At 35.0% G+C, this 23,278-nt stretch overlaps 1 protein-coding gene across 1 annotated transcript in view; it reads right to left on the bottom strand.

Moving 5' to 3' along the window:
* Nucleotides 1-23,278, bottom strand: part of LOC147077100 (uncharacterized) — a 335,612-nt gene that overhangs the window by 47,479 nt on the left and 264,855 nt on the right. Inside the window, exon 7 of the mRNA XM_085940721.1 lies at nt 8,806-8,908. Coding sequence (XP_085796847.1) covers nt 8,806-8,908 — 103 coding nt within the window. The remainder of the gene's footprint in view (nt 1-8,805; nt 8,909-23,278) is intronic.

Genomic DNA, 23,278 nt, shown 5'->3' with positions numbered 1-23,278 from the left:
AGAGGTTTAAAAGAATGCTATGTTATGCAATAAAATACTTTATGCAGTCATCAAATGTTTAAAATAAATATAAAGGATAATAAGGCTTCAAAATTATATAAATAGATTATCTACAACGTTGAAGGAATGTCCAGGGTTATGCTCTGAAAATACCATAAAAGCTCCATTTTGACCTACGCTGAGCATGTGGGCCGTTAAGGTCTCGCAAACCACACATTGATCACCTCTGTATCAAACAGATTATTTATTGTTATATGTTATCGTTTCAGGCGAAATATACTGTGTTTTTGTATACCTAATCGTGATTACATTTTATTCAAATCGAGGAACAGAAAATATTATATTGTATAAAATATAATATTTGTGGTTAACTTTCAAAACTGGACATGTCCCATACAATATGCCGAAAATGAGTTATTATCAGAATATCATTCTATAACCTCATACACACTTTGTTGACTTTCAAAAATAGCCACAAAACACTAATTTAATATTGAAAAGAGTTTTCAAAAAGTAGGTTGACATTCAAATAGGGACACGCCCAACGTTGTTGACATTCGAAATGAGACATGTCACTTTCAGCTAATGGCGGGACTGTATTGAGTCACGTGACCAAGTATGTTGCCATACAATCTGACAGTTTGGTTTTTGTTGCGTGCGTGTTTTCGCTCTGTGTTTTTATTTGAAAAGTTCATTTATCTCTGAGGAGTGAATTGTGGACATGTCCAGTTTTGAAAAATAACCAATAAAAACCAAAATAATGTATGGAGTAAGAAATCCAATCCCGGGATCCCGGACAATTATTTTTAATACCTATGAATCCCGGGATTAGTAAACATGATCTCGAAACCTTTGGAATAAGTGCTCGGCCATAGTGATTTGGCGGGCGCTGTGCGGTGGCGTCTTGCGAAATTCAAACGTATAACCGTTTGTATTATGCCCCAAAAAAGACACTGTCTACGAAATTTTTACACACGGTTATACGTTTAAGTTTCGGAAGACGCCGCCGAGCTCCCCCCACGCGACCACTACGTTCTTGCATTAACGGTTTACACGTAAAACTGCTGACTGTCTCTCCAATCTCATTCTTCACTACTTCTTGACAGATTCACACAGGTTCTGAAGAGTAGATATTCGATAGATGTCAAAATATTCTGTGCGGTGTAGTTCGTATTTCTTTCGGCAGGGTCGCCACTATTGTTCTACTGAGTATGCGCACCGCCATGCAAATACGAATTATATAATATTTGAGGCTTTCACGGTTGTTTTTTTTATCGTAGTAGATTTTTGGGTTTCCACCTTCTTCTTCCTTCTTTACTCGACGTTTTGGGCTCGTTGCAGAGGCCATTATCAAGAGATGATATTATGTTTTATGATGTACATGTAGTGTAGGTATATGAATGTAAACGTTGCTCTAAGAATGTCAAAAGGAATCCGATTAGCTAAGAGCAAACGTTGCTCAGAGTAATCTGTCAATCGTTACGACCTAGGATACCGGCTCGAATATTGGATTTTGCTGATAGTGCCGGAAGCCATGACGTTTTTAACCATAATTCATCATCCCTATTAATATTTTTAGGGTTTCTATGATATCATCTCTTGATAATGGCCTCTGCAACGAGCCCAAAACGTTGAGTAAAGAAGGATGAAGGACACACGGTGGAAACCCAGAAATCTACTACGATACAAGTAGGTACCAATTATTGCTTGAAAATTCAGAAGCTTCAAAATTTTTTTTTTGAGTTTGCAACTTAATAATACGCGTTTACACGTGCAGTTTCTTGTTATGACTGCGATAATACGTACTGTCAGCAGTACATATATGCACATATAAACCGTATCCTGAAATTTGTAAGTAAACAGTTCACCGCAGGACACTTATTCGTGCGCCACAGTACGTGAAACATGAGTTCGTGTAACATTTAATCAAATGACGAGTTCTTCGTTGAACATTTCACCGTGGAGTATATTTGTACGTATGCTACAACATGTGGAGATGTCTTTACTAGGTTATGTTAGGTTAGGGTTAATCTAATTGGAACAGTACTATTTGCAAACTATCGCCGCATTTTGTAAGATACGTACAAATGTATTCTACGGTGAAATGTTCAACGAAGAACTCGTCATTTGATAAAATGTTATACGAACTCATGTTTCACGTACTGCGGCGCACGAATAAGTGTCCCACGATGAACTGCATACGTACAACTTACATGTAACCAGTATAAATGGGGTATTAGTTCAATGAAAACAAATAAGCATGACTGACAAAGTTTAGTGTGCACTACTTATGGCGGATTTCCACAGCCCGCCTCCACTCTTCGTCACTGCCGTCAATGTAACAATGTAGCAAGAGTAGATAGTTTTCTTCAATTTCTTCGTTACGATCGTATTTTTAGGATCATATTATGAACAAGGCAAGTATATTATTAATTTTCTATGTTAAACAAGACATTACGTTGTATGTTCGTTAATGATCACTTGTACGCCGCGAGCCATTTCTAAGGAAAATTATGAACATACCCAGTTTGTTCTGACATGACTTCTAATAAGCCGTAGCGCACAGTCATTATATTAATATAATAATTATGAGGATATCGTCGCAGTTCAAGCAAAAGCAGCTAACACAGTTTCATGATCTTTTTCAAAGTCTATACTAGATAAAAACAGTAAGACATTGTATTAGAAGTCTAAAAAGTTGGTGGCTATACATATTAAATATATTATTATTGTTATATATGTATATTTTTTTTCTTCCTCTGCGGCCATGTCCACATCTAAGCTGAAGCATATCAGTGGCGAAGGGTGACTTTTGGAAAGAGGTAGGCTGTGAAGTAACCACGCTTCTCAGATATATTTACGGGAAATAAGAAGATAACCCAATATTACTACTGATGAATAGGTACACTAAATCGATGAAATTTCAAAAACTCAATTAGTTTGAAATAATTAGTTTATAAATAAGCAACTAGTTTGAATTATGTATTTTCCTAAACATTTATAAACGTAACATACCTATGCTCAAAATATTTTACCTATCACCTTTAAAAATATCCGTTGTTGTGTATAATATGTTCCATAACAATTGAATACGTGTATTAATTAAGGCGCTAAGTACCAAAATAATAAAAACTGACATTTTTCTACATACCAACGCCAATAACTTCAACTATAGTCTAAGTGCCTCAAGCAAGTCAAAAAAAATACAGCAAAATAATTAAGCCTGTCGACGTTGTAAGTCCGTTGGCGTGTTTTATTTATAATGGTGTAAGTAGCACTGCAGTGGTCAACGGCATTCAATATAAAATAGCTGACGATGGTGTGTTGACACTTGCGAGTTCTTAATACCTAAAATTATAGAAGCTGCCGTGATTGCTTCACACTGTAAAACTACATTTTTCAAAAGGTCTGCTTCATGAAATTTTACTGCAATGACTCAGTATTTTGTAACTACAGGCAATACTACTTTTTGGTAATTAGAGCCTTATTTAATACACGTATTCAATTTATAATTTAACCCGTAAAACTAGACATTTTAAAATACTTCTATATTTAAAACACAGACTTTGGTATAAATAACTGATAAATAAAAATAGCGAGATAAATTATTTTATATTTTTGACAATCAATATTTTTATATGTGATTGAATCCCATAAAAATTATTTTTTAAATTATCTTATTAATAATTATTTTGAATAAATGTGCCCTAGTGATGAAGTCATACAAAACAGATCAGGAAAAGGGGTCAAATTAATTCATAATATAGTTGAATCCAGGCAGCGCTAGTGTGGGTATATGGTTATAAACCTTATTAAATAAAATAAAACTTCTAAATTCTGACGATAGATGACTCTGAATTGGATGGATTTTTCTGTGTATTTATTTATTTTTTAAATTAAATTAGTTACTTGAAGATCTATTATTCTTAGAAGGTTGGCTTTAAATAATCGCCTACTATTGAGCCTTCGCCACTGGAGCATATAGACACCGCATGGCAGTGGCGAAGGGTGGAGGTAGGGTATTAAGATCAAACATAAATAGTGTACACTAAACTTTGTCAATCACATGTATTTGTTTTCATTGACCTAAGACTAGGCACAATGTGTAGATAGTGTTTGTTAGTTTTTAAAATTCAATTTAACCTTGCGAGACCAAGCCATAAATAGATAATAGTAAAAAAATACTCGTCTGTCTATAAAATATCGAAAATAATGCAATTAAATCATTCATTACTATGGATATTTTATAGATAGAAGAATATTTTTATCTATTATGGTTTGGTTTAGGTAGAGCTTTATGAATTTTAAAAAGCTAATCAATAACATGTGTAATAATATGTATTCTTAATTGAACGAAAACAAATAAGTATAAATGTAAAAGTGTGCATAATTTTGTCTGATTGCCCAAAGCGTACCAAAACTATTATGGTTTGATTTAGGCAGGGTTTAATTGATTTTTAAAAACTAACCAATACAATTACAATACCAAACAATAGGGTGGACAAGGGCGAAGATATCAATTTCTATTCTTTGTTGAACAAAAGGTTTTACTTATTAGGCAAGTACTTTGTTTTACTATAGCCATATGAATATATTCTAGGAATGAAAAATTCTGTATTAAATGCCTTGAACTTGAAACTACATCAGAAATAAACATATTTATTCGAAAAAAATCATAGAAAAAATAGAGCAGCGAACCCATCCATAAGGGAAATCGTCGATATGCAATTTAAACGTCCATCTAAAAGATCAAAGTGGTTTGGCTTTAGCGAAAACTCGTTTTTAATGGGGATAGAAAATCCTCCCCACATTTAAAAAGAGCTACGTTTAAAATTAACGTTCCATCCGGCCTTTTTGAAAAAATAGCGGCAAAAACGAGGTCACTTCCGTCAGTTTTCCCGCCAAACCGTCCAAGATGGCTGACCGACCGGCTGTCGCAGGGCAGCCAACCCAGAGTTGCTTTTTATAACTCTTTATGGCCACCGCGTGGCCGGCGAACGCGATCAGTTACTGCCAACATTTTTTTAAATTATTTAATTTGATTTATTAGATAAATTAGTTCATAATAATTATGAATTAATCAATTTATCTTCATTAAAAATATAGTAATCAAAGTGCGCTCTATTTCACATCTCATAGGTGGATTACTATTAAAAAGACACGTTCTTATGCAAATTGAAGATGGCAATTCTGCGATCACTGAAATATTCTTAAATAAATACTTGGGCCCAGGAGGGCATACAGTGACGTCCCGTGGGGGTAGGCAGATTGAGCGTCGCTCGGGGGCGGCAGTTACTCGAAGGGCAGCAAATCGAGGAGAATCATTAGATATATAGGAATAGGTACCTAAACTTTGTAATAACGGAAATATCTATCCATTAAAAAATCAGCTCACTGGTTGGAAACAAAACAGAACTGTATTTTTGTTGTCGGGTCCGCGATGTCTAGTTTACTTCCGTTGTCCTTGGGCGTCTTGTCCTTGATGACCAGCAATGACACGTGCAGATTTGCGAATTATATTTGAATTATAGGTACATAGGTACTTACCTAATTAATTTATCCAAATATTTTTGCCAGTGATTCGCGAGTTTTGTTGACAGAAAGTATCCAGGTGTATTTTTAAATTTATCTGAAACCGTGGACCCGCAATATTGTCTTATTATTATTATATTACTATTGTGGAGAAATCCACGACGTCGGTTAGTAATTGAAGTAATAGGTATCTCGTTACCGTTAAAATGTACCGGACAAACAAGAATACGAGCTAATAAAAACGTGGTAAATAAATATAATACAGGAAGCATGGATTTTTTGTATCTACTTTGATTTAATAAAACAAAAACCGATTGCCAAAGTAGCTTTAATTAGATTATTTAGGAGAACGCCGATGAGTGGGTATTAAAAAGGCCAATAGTTAAAACTTGTCGCAATTAGTACGTCACCTTGTAGCATAGAGGTAATGCATGGACGGGGCGTAAACCCAGTAGATGCAGGGTTCGATCCCTGCCGGGGTGGCTTACTTTTTTCAAAAAGATTTTTTCTATTGGTTGTTGGTCAGAAAGTGTTTTTCAAAATTATGTATGTTCAATAATTAGGATGGTACGTTCTTAAATCTTGTGAATTATTCGTTGAATAAAAGAAATAGTTAATTATAAATATCACTATAATATAGAAACGGACTTGGAGAACCATGTTAAATCCCATTGAATCGATATTAATACGCAGAGGTGGTAAACTAATGAGCTATGGAAAGGCTTTCATCTAGCAGGGAATTGGATACGGATGAGGATGATGATGATATTCATAATAATTATAGAGCAAGACAGTGCTACACGTTTATTTTTTTCAAAAAAAGATTTTTTCTATTGGTTATAATATATTCTCTCAGAAAGTGTTTTTCAAAATTATGTATGTTCAATAATTAGAATGGTACGTTCTTAAATCTTGTGAATTATTCGTTGCATAAAAGAAATAGATAATAATATATATTTTTTTTACAAATCTTGATAAACATTCAATGATAATCGTATTTTAAAAAGAACACAATTAAATATTGTAGATAGCAAAAATGTTGTCTACAACGTTTTCCGTTTTCAAAAGAGACACTCCATATTACGGACATACATACATACGTAAACACATAAAATTTACTCCAGACTCTCCCCGCAGTCGTAAAGAAAGCGGGACGTCCAAAATAAATGCGACAATATTTTTACACCAGTCGATTTTTTACGGACGGGGCGTAAAAAAGCCCCGATGCGACCCTGTTTTATCAAATTTATAACGATATTATTCTTTGTGAGATGTAAAGTTTTACAGTGCGGTCTGGTGCCTTGAAACACCTAAGGTTTTTCGTATCAAATTTATTTATTTTACATATAATAAACATAACAAATTACAAATTCAAAGCGTTCACGACATGATATAAAATAAGTGTTAACAATGTCAAAAAACACAGAGAGATGTGACTTAATAATACAATAAGTAATAAAATAATGAAACAAAAATAAAAGTAGATGGAAGCACACAGGGCGAACTATCGATAGACCTTATCTTAAAAACTTATAAAACAACGTCCACCCAAATTCACCCTCTTGTAAGTGGAATATATCAATATCCGAAGCGATTTCATTAAACATGGTTATTGCCCTCCCAATTGGCATCACTAATGGAAGGTTAGTTCTGTACCTTGGGAGAACAAACAATGGATGCCCTCGATTCCTAAGTAATTATCAGAGACACACAAGCCAACACCACCAAGAATTGCAGAGTTCACATTTACGCCGCGTATAAGACTGAAAAAATATGTAGCTAAATAAAGATCCCTTCTAAATTTTAAGCTACAGTATGTAAGCATACCTAAGAGAAAATCAATCGGATAGAGCCACGGATAATATCCATACAGCCGAAAATAAAGGAGTCTCAAAATTTTCTTTTAGACTCTCTCCACCATAAGGCCGTACTTCAACTGATGCGCGGCCCAAACGATAAACCCACTCTCAGGTCTGCTTCTAACTAAGGAGTTATAGATAATTTTTAGTACCGTAACATCCGAAAAGACCCGGGAAGTACGCAATGATTATGACTACAATGTTATGACTTACATTGTACTCTTTGACAACTGGAATGGAGGAATCCGGCACCAGCGTAAAATACTTCCAATGCAAAAAATTTTGATCCCGGGATTTCGGGATTACAATTTGACGATCACGGGAATTGGCGTCTTTTGTATAAGAAGCGCCTACTTTCAAAAGTCCCTGAAACGATTTTAGGTAGTTCTGAGATAAATGAGAAAAAGATTTTAGGTCGTTTTGAGAAAAAATCATATCAATTAAATCTGTGAACTTTATGTATTTATTTTTTAATTCGTAACATTCTAAAGAGTATTTTGGCTTTCCATTTTAGAGGTATTTGAAAGGCACACCCAACCATTTTAGTGGGTTTTGAAATTTACCCTTATTTTCCCTTCCCTTTATACGTATTGACGGTTTTTGGCGTTTTTTAAAATTCAATCTTTAGCCATCATATAAGTAACAAAAATATCCATCTAAATACATATTATCTAACTCAAAAATTTTCAAAAACCGTTTTAGGGGCTTTTTAAACTAGGCGCTTCAGTTAATATATTTGTTTTTTAATTATTCAAATAGTATTGATAAAATCGGTCAAATATGTCTAGTATAATTTATACTATTTAAGATATTTAATGTTAATATTGTGTACGTTCAATCTTGGAAATACATGCGTTTAAAAGAGTAAATAATATTGTTATATACCATGTAGCTCAGCGATTTCCAAACTGGGAGGCGCGGAGTGTTTACTTAAAATAGTACTTATTAAAATATTGTTTATTTTTATACTTAATTAAGTTGTTTTTCTTTGTTGTATTAAGTAGTACATTTTTGGCTATTTAAAAAGGTGTCTGTATTATTTAATGAAATAAAGGGGGGGAGACGCCAAGATTAGGTTTTTTTAAAAGGGAGGCGTAGTAACATTAAGTTTGGAAACCACTGATGTAGATGTTTTTTCAAATTAAACAGTCCCATTCCATCAATGTGCGGAGCTCGATTTGGCAACGTGTTTTGTGAATAACGATGACGTCACATTGACGTATTCGACGTGTTGCAGATGAGATGAGTTTAGTGTGCGAGCCGGCTTACATTTATTTGCTTTGCTGTATCTCAAGGGAGATTGGTGTGTAAATGCGTCATTTTTCTTCGAGTGACCCTTCCAACTCCGGGCAACTCTTAGTGGAAACATTACAATGGATTGAAGAAGAGATATAATCATTTCTTATTGACTTACTGTCAGGCTTTGCGGCCGGTGGTTTTCTCGTCGCCCAGTTGGTCCTGATGGATCTGGATCCCAGCCACTGTCCATTCATAGCGGCGATGGCCGATTCTGCTTCCTGGAAATAAACAAAAGAAACAATTTAACAAAATCTTCGTGACTCAACTCAAGCGTTTGTAAAGCGATCGTAAAAGTATACCCTCAAGATTGCTTTGGCCAAGGCAGTGGCGCAGTTGGGTCCAGGACGATTGGCGCCGGGACAACTGGGCGCCACGCAATCGAATGACATTCGAAAATAAAATTGACATTCGTGAAGTACTTTTAAAATATATATTTAATAATATTATTATTTAATACTTGGTGAGAACTTAAATATGCACACGTAAATAATGATTTAATTGTGCATATTATGTTTAAGTTCCAATGAGAAAAGAGTTCTTTTATTTTTATGTAAAGCCTCAGACGAAAAAATACAAGATAAAAAGAACTTTTTATTTACAACGTTTTTAAACTTTCTGTTGAATCATATAAACTTGACTTGACTAGCTTAAACGATCAAAAACATTTGTACTTGACATGTCATATTGATTTCCATAGTAACGCACGTATATATTATAAATAATTTAGTTGCTAGGACTCCAGACTCCTAGCAACCAATAATGGTGTCGAAATAACTTTTCATACAAAACAGAATTAACTGAAAATGAATTCAATTCTACTTAAAGATGGCTAAAGATATTTACAAAAATGCATTGGCATCGTGTTCTGATATATTCTAAAAGTTTCAAATGTCTAGCTAGTCGGGAAGTTAATTAAAAATCGATTGCAAGATTTGTACTGGACAAAGAACCACCGGACAAATAATAAGAATGCGAGCTAAGAAAAACGTTGTAATGAATTAAAACTACTAAGTAGTAAAATCTAATGGATTCAAATTCCATCAAGTACCTTCAGTCGATAGTATTAATATATACTAAGTAGTAGATAGAAACTGATTGAAATCCCTTCTCTATTTTCAGTATAAAATCGTGATGAACGTATATTTAATACATTCGCAGTGCGGCGCCCAATAGTCCCAGCGTCCAGTTGTCCCATTCCCGGCGCAGTCTGACTTTCCTTTTGAGTATAAACATTCTTAGCAGTATTATAATCTTTTATCTATCGTGTCTAGGTTACACCACGAAAAGGCGCACCAAAGTTAGATATTGGTGCATACAAGTTTGATACGGTCGACAGTTTCATATACCTTGGATCTCTTGTAACTCGACATAATGATATTACAGAAGAAATCAACAAGAGAATTATGTCTGCGAATAAATGCTACATTGGCCTGTTTAGACAAGTCCCGCGTACTATCTCGCCGAACTAAAAGCACACTTTACAAGACACTTGTAAAGCCAGTGCTCGCCTACGCATCGGAAACCTGGACATTAACTCTGCGAAATAAACGAACCATGAACATCTTTGAAAGAAAAATTCTCTGCCGTATATATGGACCGATCATGGACGGCACCAATTGGAGGAGAAGATATAATGCTGAGCTCTACGGGCTGTACGAAGATTGCAGCGCAGTTCAATCAATTAAGATTGGGAGACTGCGATGGCTAGGTCATGTGCACCGTATGAATGATAATGAACCGGCAAAGAGAGCGATGTCCAGCAATCCAATAGGGCGTAGAAGAAGAGGCAGGCCAAAGATTCAATGGTTGGATGGAGCTGCCAGTGACTGCCGTATTCTGGGGGTACCGAATTGGAAAGCGGCCACACTGGATAGGGACAGGTGGAGGGACCTGTTGGTGGAGGCCAGGACCCACACTGGGTTGTCGCGCACCTGATGATTATGATGATATTTATAACAGGCTCGTCTAGAAAGCCAAGGAAGCGTGACATCTCCTGGTATGCCTCCAAATCTCCAAAGAATTAAGAAAACATAATTGCAAACCATACATACGCAGTACCAAATATATTTTATTTATAGATGCATAGACACACTCATAATATAATATAATTAAATACCAGTGGCGAAGGGTGGATGTAGGCTATTAAGATTCGACATAAATCATCATCATCATCAGCCTGAATCTATCCACTGCTGGATGAAGGCCTCTTCAAGCTGCTTCCACTTCTCTCGGTCATGTGCATTGCGTTGCCACGTACTTCCGCAGAACTTTATCATTTCATCGATCCAGCGGCCTCTAAGTCTACCTTGCGGACGTTTTGTACTTCTTGAATACCACTGCATGACTAGTTTTGTCCAACGATTGTCTCTTCTTCGAGCTATGTATCCGGCCCATCTCCATTTAAGGCTTCTTATAAATTCTATTACATCGCAAACCCTTGTCTGCTTTATTATCCACTCATTCCTCTTTTTGTCCATTCGCGTTATGCCCAGTATGCACCTCTCCATACCACGTTGTGCTACTCTAAGTTTCTGGATCTCTCTTCTCGTACTTAGGGTCCATGTTTCACACGCATATGTGATCACGGTAAGCACACACTAGTTGAACACTTTGCGCTTTAGGAACAGTGGAAGGTCACTTTTGAAGACATTATTCAGGCGGCCAAAAGCACTCCAGCCTAGCTTTACTCTGCGAACAATTTCATCAAATATACATCCATCTATAGACACTTGTTGTCCCAGATAGATGTAGCTTTTCAACAAGAATAGTGCACACTAAATTTTGTCAGTCATACGTATTTATTTTCATTGAAATAAGACTACAATCTCTAGCTAGATAGTATTTGTTAGTTTTTAAAATTCAATTAAACTAAATTTTGTCAGTCATACGTATTTGTTTTCATTGAAATAAGACACAATCTCTAGCTAGACACTGTTTGTTAGTTTTTAAAATTCAATTAAACCCTGCGAAAACCAAGTCATAATAGATAATAGTAAAAAAATGCTCGTCTATCTATAAAATATCTGAAATTATGCAATTAAATCATACATAACTTTGGATATGTGATATGTTATAGATAGGACAATATTTTTTTATCAATTATACTTTGGCTTAGGCAAGGCTTAATGAATTTAAAAAAAACGAACCAACAGTATTTTGTAATATGTATTCTTAATCCAACGAAAACAAATAAGTATGAATGAAAAAGTATGCACAATTTTGTCGTATCGCTTAAAATATACTAAAACTATTATGGTTTGGTTTAGGCAGGGGTTAATTGATTTTTAAAAACTAACCACCACCATCTGCAAATTGTATTATTTGTTCAATTACTGACAAAATTGTATGTGCACTATTTAGGTACCTATGTCAAATTTTAGCAGCCTTCCTCCACCTTTCGCCACTTTGTCTTATCGCCCAAAGTACACCGAAACTATTATGGTTTGGTTAAGGCAGGGTATAATTGATTTTTAAAAACTACAAAAACACCCTCTGTAAATGGCAGATTTAGTTCAATGAAACCAAATACGTATGACTGACAAAGTTTATTGTAGACTATTATGTATGTTGGATTTTAACAGCCTACCTCCAGACTTCGCCACAGATATATACTATAGTTAGAACTAGACGTGTTATAGAGTTCAATTTACTAGGTCAACCCTCTAAAATAATGTAAAAATTCGACAATTTCGTCCCCTAAAAAGTCAACAGACACCGCCATTTTCAGAGCAGGAGTTTTCAACCCCCGACCTTCAACGAAGGGCGTAAATTTGACTAGCACCGCTTGAGTACGCACATAGAGTAGACGGGGTTTAAATATCACTTCAGGGGTAGATATGGTGAGATTTAAAATAAATATTTACTCTACGGTAATTGCTTTCGGGAATTATTATTTTGTCTCAAGCAATTTTAGAGGGTTTTTTTTTTTAAATCCATTTAGTCGACTTTGTGATGCTGTAAAATGTCATCTACGCATCATAGCTGCTAGATGGTGCCTTTCTAGAATGGTTTAGATTCTTCTGGGTCCGTGGTCAATTTGAATAGGTACTCAGATATTTAATATACTTACTATAAACTAAAACTAAACTATAAACTAAAATTTGAAAACATCTCATGCATATTGACACTAGAGAAAATATCTTTTTGTAGAAAAAAATACGACACCCTACGGTACTTGAACCTGTATGTTCAATATATAGAATGTTACATTCTCAATTCTTGTATCTTATTCGTTAAATAAAAGTTATTAGAAAATAATTACAAGATAAAAAAAAAACTTTTTATATACTTACAACGTTTTTAAATTTTCTGTTGAATTATTATGCTCAATATGCTCAAACTTGTACTTGATATGAAGTAAATAAAAAACAAACAAAAAAACAAATATAGAATATACATAATTTAAAAAAACACTTTCTGAGAAAATATATTATAACCAATAGAAAAAATGTTTTTTAAATCTTGTGAATTATTCGTTGAACAAAAGAAATAGTTAATTATAAATTATTAGCAAGTTCAAGTAAGTTACATCATAAAAAATATTGGAGAAATCCACGACGTCGGTTAGTAGTTGAATTAATAGGTATCTACTTTGATTTAATAAACAAAAACGATTGCCAAAGTAGCTTGATTTAGAAGAACGCTAATGAGTGGGTATTAAAAGTGACCAATAGTTAAAATTTGTCGCAATTAGTATGTCACCGCGTAGCATAGAGGTAATGCGCGGATGGGGCGTAAATCCGGGAGATGCAGGGTTCGATCCCCTGCCGGGGTGGCTTACTTTTTTCAAAAAAGATTTTTTCTATCGGTTATAATATATTTTCTCAGAAAGTGTTTTTCAAAATCATGTATGTTCAATAATTAGAATGGTACATTCTTAAATCTTGTGAATTATTCGTTGAATAAAAGAAATAATTAATTATAAATATAGAATACTGAAATGTCATTTTGATATCCATAGTAACGCACGTATATATTAATAATTTAGTTGCTAGGACCACCCCCTTAGCAACCGATAATAGTCTTTTACTTTTTACGGATTTTTATGAAATAACTTTCCATACAAAACAGAATTAACTGAAAATGCTTCTGCTTAAAGATAGTTAAAAGTATTAAAAGAATGCATTGGCATCGTGTTCTGATATATTCTAAGAGTTTCAAATGTCTAGCTAGTCGGGAAGTTAGTAAAAAATCGTGCAAGATTTGTACTGGACAAACAATCACCGGACAAACAAGAATACGAGCTAATAAAAACGTTGTAATAAAATACAAATGCTTCAGAGAGTATTAAGAGTCTTATTTTTTTCAAAAAGATTTTTTCTATTGGTTATAATATTATATTATTTTCTCAAAAGTGTTTTCAAAATTATGTATGTTCAATAATTAGAATGTTACATTCTTAAATATTGTGAATTATTCGTTGAATAAAAAAATAGTCAATTAAAAATTATTAGCATGTTCAAGTAAGTTATAATCTACCTGCTGTAAAAAGATTTTACATCAAAAGCCGTGCTGTGGCTGAATATAAACACAATACAATTAACTATTTATTTTATTCAACGAATAATTCACAAGGTTTAAGAATGTACCAGTCTAATTATTGAACATACATAATTCTGAAAACACTCATGAGAAAATATAACCAATAGAAAAAATCTTTTTCGGAAAAAAGTAAGACAACAAGCAGGATCGAACCTGCGTCTCTTAGGTATCTCGCCCTGTGCATTACCAAGGAGAGAGTCGATAGCTTCAAATACCTGGGGGTACACTTCACGGGAAATAGCATTTTGCAAAAAGAGCTCGCTATCCGAATGGGAATGGCTGGAGCAATATTCAACTCCATGAGGAGTGTCTGGGACTAACGATTGTACTCGGTCAAAACCAAATACCGCCTATTCGATGCTTGCATTCTGACGGTACTGGTTTACGGAAGCAAATCATTACACCTTACAAAGGCTTAGAGAAACCGTATACTGAGCTTCGAAAACAGATGTTTTCGATGCATACTGGGTGACTTTAGGAACAACGAGGAGATAAGAGAACGCACCGAGCAATATCTCATCACGTTGAGAATTACGAGGTGACGTTGGACCTGGCTCGGTCACGTGCTGCGGATGTCAGATGAATCTATAGAGCGTATACGACGGAGCTACGGGATGCTGGTTTGAGCAGGAACGAAGCAAGAATACTGGCGAGCGACAGGGATTCTTGGAGGCGCCATGTGGTGTCCATATGCTCCAACTAAGGGGCGGATATGGCCGAAGAAGAAGAAGTACGTGCCCAATGCTACCATGATAATGTCAAGTAACAAGGACAGGAAACTTTTAATTTCTTTAAAATACTTTCAGTTAATTCAACTATTAGCTTTAGCAAGCTTTTATGAGCTTATTTTTTATGTAAAAAAGCTCTATCTCCATAGAAGTCAGAAAAAGCTGTTTTTCTTAAACATCTTTGATGAAAAACGTCCCAACACAGTGGGAAGTAGTAGAAAATAATATACGCCAACTACTATCATTATATAATGACGTCCGTCTGTCGTGATAATAAATAATACGTGCCACACGTACTCTAAAAAAACGAGATCGCGTGCTCTGATTCCATTTCGTCACTGTGTTTTTTAAACACAAGTGTAAAACGTGCATGTATGTATATTAAAATGCTTTTAATGTGTATGTGTACAATGCGCAGGGGTGTAATTGGGTGGCAGTCAAGTCGTCACCCTGTTTCCAACTTGTTGCAAGAGAAAAAAAATACTATTTCCATAAGGTGTGTGGTTTTGGTCTCACGGATATAATGCCATACTTTATATTATTATTATCAGTTGACTTAAATTTCGGCTACCAGGAAAAATTATATTCAGTAACCCGGGTTGCAAATAAGGGCTCAAATAAAATTGTACAAAACTTAAATTCATTAAAATTTTAATTCAAATTCCATCAAGTACAATCAGTCGATACTATTGTGGCTGACATCAGATTCCTGTAACCCAGATCTCAATTATTATAATATTCATTTTTCACGTACAATCAGTCAGTACCTATACCTATAATATAATGGTAACATGTAGATTGTACGTAAAACATTTCACCGTGGTACAGTTCGCCGTGAGCTTTCTTATCAGAAAGAGATGACCGTATAAGTAATACGGTCTGCAATTTTATTAGATACAATGTTATTATGAACATTAATTCATTAATTGAGTTAGCATTTACTTGGTAGAATTACATTTTACAAGAAAAGAAAATATAAATAATATTTAATTCTACAGGTTTTAAAAAAAAGGTTTTGTCGATAGCTATTTCGGTTGTAACACCATTATCAAGAATATCCTTGTCTTATCTTTGTCCGTATCCTTGTCTAAGTCTTGATAATGGTGTTACAACCGAAATATCTATCAAAAAAAAGGTTTTTAAAAAAACCTGTAGAATTAAATATTATTTATATTTTCATTTCTTGTAACATTAACGCAATTTTCATAGCTGATTTTGGCAAAATTTATGAATTCAAGAATGAAAACCTAACCTAACCTAACAAATTATCAAGTAAATCGGCAATTTTTAAAATTTGTTTGCTGCTGGCTTCCTGTAGACTGTAGAGTGTAAACCGACAAGAACCGTGTTTTACTTAGACATGAATTTTATGTCAGTAATACGACTCAAAGAGGTTGGACGGTCTTTAATATACAGCCATATATTTCCGATGCAATATTTCACGGTGGTGTGTGATACGGCGAACTGCATACGTACAAGTTTCAGAAGAATGTGGTATTCCACATAATCGGGAGCCTTGCAACTTCTTCCAAAGAAGAATGTATTAAATTTGTCCATTTTTGTTAAACTCAGTAAGCAAGAATGGAAAGTGACCAACTGCTGAAAGGAATCCTGGATACTAGACCGGACGATCGGAAGTTGACTGGCAGGCTCAGACTCTGGTGTAATCCAAGATGATGAAGCGGCCGGTGTAGAAATCTGGAGGACATAGGCGCTGGATAGGGGGAGACGGCATCAGTTATTGCAGGATACTAGTATGAGTGCGAATGATTGCCTTCCACTCGATGGACAGAGTTTATTTTCTTTTTATTTCGTTTATTGAAGTAATACTTCTTTTGGCGCGTTTGGGAAATCAGATCAGAGTGTATTTTTGTGACATGTAACACATAATTTATTTTTTCACACGAAAAAAAACCCACTCGATTGGATTCGAACCACCGATTGTTCGGTTAACAGCCAAACGCACTACCTTTACGCCACAGAATGATACTGTAATCGTGACGATTATACAGTATAATAGTTTAGTTTAGAATTGTTCCGTTGCCTAGGCAGCGAATTTATTATTGTCGGCCATTTGCAATTACTTACGTAAACAAACGATTTAACGTCAGACTGACAGTTGGTACTTTAAAAATAAAAACAACGAGAAACCATTATATAATTTAGTAATATAAGTTAATAAGCCAACGGCGTTCCAATCAGCGGTCCTTTTTCTTGAGTGTGTAATTTAACAAGATAATTAAGAGCTTGTCAAAGAATCTAGTTTATCAAAAGTTTTGTTTTTGTTTTGTTACGCCAAAGAAGTATAACTTCTAACGCGCGTACATAAGTACACACACCGATTTTTTTTTCTCATATCATTAAAAGATTATTTTATTAATATGGGCTTCTGTACTCCACCAATATATATCAATGGCGAAGGATGGATGTTGGCTGTTTAGATTTGACATAAAAAGTCAGATCTTAACAGCCTGCCTCCACCCTTCGCCACTGAGACAATATATCGATCGTACCACGTCGCTTTAACGGTATAACATGTTAACTTTTATTTGACTTTTGCCATGTTTTCGCTAATTTGGGGAGGGGTGGCAATTTTGGGTTACTTTGGGTTGGCCTGGCTACGACCAGCCCTGGCCTGTTAAGCCACTAGCGATGCTGAAGAGATAATAAATATATATATATATATTAATCGTCTTAAAACCAACTAACTACATCAATTATTATCGAATACTGGCAAAACGATTCAATATAGTGGACAAAGTATATTTTTATAGTGCGAGTGTGTAATATTGTAATGATATATGACTTTTAATAATATGTATATGTTGTAACATATATATATATATATATGCACGTAGGTCAACGCGGTCACACCTAGTTAAAATACACCTTATCTGGCTCACCTATCCCATTTTATTATATATAAATACCCATTGTGCGCACTGTATAGTCAGTTGGCACAATACTCCAGTTGGTTAAGTGAAATACTACAGAGTGGCGCAGAAAATGCATTGTCCAAGTTAATTATATTGTACGGAGTATTCTTGAGTATTGGTCCATTATCTGGAGTCCTATGAGGTTTCCTATAAGCTTGTTTTAGAGCATATTCAGAAAATTATTCTTCGACATCTTATTTTAAAGATTATAATTATTTTCTTTTTGACAGCTTCTCAAACGAGTATTTTACGACTAACTTTCTTCAAGGCATACTCGCCTTTCATTCTCTTGAAGCTCGTATGTCACTTCTGCTCTTAAAGCATTTTTCCCTGCTCTCACGTGGTATAGTTTCCAATCCCGATATTCTAGAAAATTTGTATTTTTATGCACCCGTCAATTACATGCGTGGTCGCAGCCATGACCTATTTTGGGTGAAAGCTGTTTCCTCATATCAGGTTCACCAGGCTACAATAGCGAGGGCTGTGCGGATGGTAAATGCACTCCTTAGAGACGTAGATATTTTTAGTGATGGATTATATATTCTGTTTTTAAAATTCTATTTTATTGTTTAATTTGTGTTATTTTTGAATTATTGTTTTTTTATTTTATTTCTTTTGTATAAAAATATTTTTTGTTTGTTTTTTATCTAACTGATAACTTGTACTTTTTATTCTAAATGTCATGTTGTGAACGTTCTGAATTAATAATTTGTTATGTACTCAACGTGTCTTTTTTAAAATAAATAAATAATTTTGAAAACACTCTATAGCCAATAGAAAAAATATTTTGTGAAAAACCTAAGACATCTGGCAGGAATCAAACCTGCGTCTCTTGGGTATCGCGCCCTGTGCATTACCACTATGCCATGCTTAATTTCTTGCATGCATGGTTATTTTCTTATGAGTGTTTTTAGAATTATGTATGTTCAATAATTATAATGGTACATTGCGATTATAGTACAACAGTCGAATCTTGCATCTCAATTCTCAATATGTAAAATTGACGTACTCTGTCTCGTTCTCAAAGTTAGCAGGACCAAGAGAGGGGCTGTTAAAATATATCACCTTTTGACAGTTCAGACTGTTAACTTTTTTACATAAAACCACCAGAATACGTAAAGTGATAAATGTGATAATATTTATCATAATTAACTATTTTTTGATGTTAAGTTAATGTTAGAATAAGCCTGCAGAAGCAGATACCCAATACACGCACGAAACGTGCTTTAACTGAGTTAATAGAAACTTTCTAATAAAAATGACCATGGGAGAAAGGAGAACGGTAAACTAACAAAACTAAATGATTATAATTAATAAATATTATAATCGTTGGTGGAAGCTTAATTGGGGCAGACTTTACTCTACCCTCAGAAAAGCTTCGGATCAAGAAGGGTGGAGGTAGGCTGTTAAGATCCGACATAAATTAATAGTTCACAATAAACTTAATCAGTCATACGTATTTGTTTTCATTTAACTATACAAACCAATACCAAAGACTGACAAAGTTTAATCTGCACTATCCATGTCGAATCTTGACAGATTATCTCCACCCTTCGCCACTGGTGGAGAATTATGGCTCCTCAGAAGATAATTGTATTGCAGGGTGGTTATGATTTTCAACCATGCAACAATACCTTTTCTAAATAGAAAGCGAACAACTCTCTAAAGAACTTGAAATTAACTGATTAAAACACCTGTTTTTTCTTAGTCACCCCGTATGCAATAATGAAACATAAATTAATTAATATTAAGGGTCACTCACGTGTGTAATGTTCATGCGTGAATACCCTGTGTTACCCACACAATCATCTATTATACAACACGTATTAGTGGTTGTGTAATGTTTATATAGGGAGTTTAGAAACGGTTTCATTACACGCAAAATAAATTCTAATAATTAAAACGGGTTACATATTTATAGATAATAGTAATATTTATTTTTAACTAAGGTATCATCATCGTCAGGGGCGCGACAACCTGGTGTGGGTCCTGGCCTCCTCCAACAGCTCCCTCCACCTGTCCCTATCCAGTGTGGCCACTTTCCAATTCGGTACCCCCAGAATACGGCAGTCACTGGCAGCTCCATCCAACCAGCGAATCTTTGGCCTCCCTCTTCTTCTACGTCCTATTGGATTGCTGGGCATTACTCTCTTTGCCGGTTCATTATCATTCATACGGTGCACATGACCTAGCCATTGCAGTCGCCCAATCTTAGTTGATTGAACTGCGCTGCAATCTTCGTACATCCCGTAGAGCTCAGCATTATATCTTCTTCTCCAATTGGTGCCTTCCCTGGTCGGTCCATATATACGGCGGAGAATTTTTCTTTCAAAGATGTTCAGGGCTCGTTCATTTTGCAGAGTTAATGTCCAGGTTTCCGATGCGTAGGTGAGCACTGGCTTTACAAGAAGTGTCTTGTAAAGAGTGCTTTTAGTTCGGCGAGATAGTATGCGGGACTTAAAATGTCTTAACAGGCCAAAGTAACATTTATTCGCAGACATGATTCTTTTAACTAAGGTATGGCAGTATCAAAATTCTTAGATATTGAAAACCCGTATTCTAACTATTTATAGAGACGGAAACTTAATGTAAATATGCAATTCAAGCAAAAAAAAACCTATAGTTCATTAAGAGCATACTTCAGTGAAACGGAAAATAATTTTTAACAGTGGGATTCCCAGGTGGGACGTAATTTCGCACGCGTTGCCAATCGGAGAGCGACAGTCGACCTGTGAGCACGTCAATTTGTTTTGTGATGGCGTTGGAGGAATTAATTCTTAAATCGTGTAAAGATGACTAAAAAACGTTACGTATTTACTCGAAAAACAAAACATGTCAATGAATATATTATTATTATTACTTAAATAACAATAAACATAACATTAAATGGACGCATATTGAATTATTATGACAAATTATGTTTTGTTCGTCATGCGTCGTTTGTAAAATCTGCGCGTCGCGTAGTCACGATCTTTTTGGACCATGCCTCAGCTGAAGTATAGCCTTAAGATCAATTACATTATTAATTGACAACGCACTCAATACAGTAACTTCTTTCGACCATGTCCGATCCTATAGGATCATATGGGCCTCCACAGAGTAGAGGTTTGTATTAACAGATTTTGTTTTTTACGAGAAATCGATGTCAGCCACTTGCTCAACCTATTAGGTCCATACCCTGTATTTTAATTTAAAAACAATATGTGCACTTGCCAGACTCCAATGCTTAAGCCGTGCGGCCACCGTGGGTTCAAAAAAAAACTAACCATCACTATCTGTAATAATATGTATTTTTAATTCAACGAAAACAAAAAAGTGTGCACTATTTTGTCGGATCACCTATAGCATACCTAAACAATAATGGTTTGGTTTAGGCAGGATTAAATAGAATCTTAAAAACTAACCATTATCTGTATATTGTATCCTTAGTTCAAAAAAAACAAATAAGGAAGTTTAGTGTACACTATTTATGTAGAATCTTAACAGCCTACCTCCACCCCTATAATACATAATATTTATATATAATATATATATGTCATGCATCACCCATATTGCAGTGTCAAAGCAGATACCTAAATATAAAATTTAATGTGGAAAAATATTTTTTCCTTGTCACTTATACGTGAAACACGTATTTTTTATATAAGTAGGTATATAAGTATATAAGTAGAATATATATATTATATTATCGTCAGCTAGAATCAATCCACTGCTGGATGTAGGTCTCCCCTAGTTCCCTCCACTCTTCTCGGTCCCTGGTTCTTCGCTGCCATGTACGTCTATCAAATTTTATGAGTTTATCCATTAGGGCGTTCCTGTGGGCGTTTAGTGTCCTTTGGATACAACTGTATGCCAGTTAGAAACTCCTTAGTTAGAAGCAGACTTGAGAGTGGGTCTATCGTTTGGGCCCCGCATCAGTTGAAGTACGGCCTTATGGTGGAGAGAGTCCAAAAGAAATTTTTGAGACTCCTTTACTTTCGGCTGTATGGATATTATCCGTGGCTCTATCCGACTGATTTTCTCTTAGGTATGCTTACATACTGTAACTTAAAATTTAGAAGGGATCTTTATTTAGCTACATATTTTTTCAGACTTATACGCGGCGTAAATGTGAACTCTGCCATTCTTGGTGGTGTTGGCCTCTGTGTCTCTGATAATTACCTTAGGAATCGAGGGCATCCGTTGTTTGTTCTCCCAAGGTGCAGAACTAACTTGCCATTATGATACCAATTGGGAGAGCAATAACCATGTTTAATGAAATCGCTTCGAATATTGATATATTCCACTTACGTGAGAGTGAATTTAGGTGGACGTTGTTTAATAAGTTTTTAATATAGTGTCTATCAATAGTTCACTATGTGTGCTTCCATCTACTTTTACTTAAGATTAAAAATACTTATTACACATAATATTATGAATTGTTGGTTCATTTTTTTTTAATTCATTAAGCCCTGACTAAATCAAACTATAAGAGATAAAACACATTATTCTATCTATTAAATATCTAGAGTTATGTATGATTTAATTGCATTATTTTCGATATTTTATGGATAGACGAGTATGTTTTGACTATTATCTATTATGGCTTGGCTCTCGCAGTGTCTATTTGAATTTAAAAAATAATTAACACCATCTGTAAATTATTGTAGTCTTATTTGAATGAAAATAAATACGTATGGCTGACAAAGTTCAGTGTGCACTATTTATGGCAGATCTTAACCTACCTCCACCCTTCGCCACTGATATATTATATATATTATGTCATATTATAATATAATATAAAGTAGCACATGTTTAGTAATATGCATAATATAGGTGATACATGTTTTAAGGCGCGCCGGTCAGGTGGAGTTTTTTTTTTAAATGCCTCTCTGTCACGAATCTATATAGAACAGCTATTCTGTCGTGTGACTAAGTTTACATAACTATTATATATTAAAATATTATTATGTATAATAAAATTTGAGCTGTTAAAACCGGTGTCCGAAATATTCTTCGAAGACAATTCATCATCACCATCAGCCTGAATCTATCCACTGCTGGATGAAGGCCTCTCCAAGCTGCTTCCACTTCTCTAGGTCCTGTGCGTTGCGCTGCCACACACTTCCGCAGAACTTAATCATTTCATCGATCCAGCGGCCTCTAGGTCTACCTCGCGGACGTTTTGTACCTCTAGGATACCACTGGATGACTAAATTTGTCCAACGATTATCTCTTCTTCGGGCTATGTGTCCACCCCATCTCCATTTGAGGCTTTTAATGAACTTTATTACATCGCAAACCCTTGTCTGCTTCCGTATCCACTCATTCCTCTTTTTGTCCTTTCGCGTTATGCCCAGAATACACCTCTCCATACCACGTTGTGCTACTCTAAGTTTTTGGA

Source organism: Rhyacophila brunnea, unplaced genomic scaffold, assembly GCF_057557595.1.
Source record: "Rhyacophila brunnea isolate RB1 unplaced genomic scaffold, BYU_Rbru_1.0 scaffold_13, whole genome shotgun sequence".
In the NCBI taxonomy this organism is placed as follows: Eukaryota; Metazoa; Arthropoda; class Insecta; order Trichoptera; family Rhyacophilidae; genus Rhyacophila; species Rhyacophila brunnea.
Note: the sequence above shows the minus strand (reverse complement) of the source record. Positions and strands in the feature narration are given on the sequence as shown.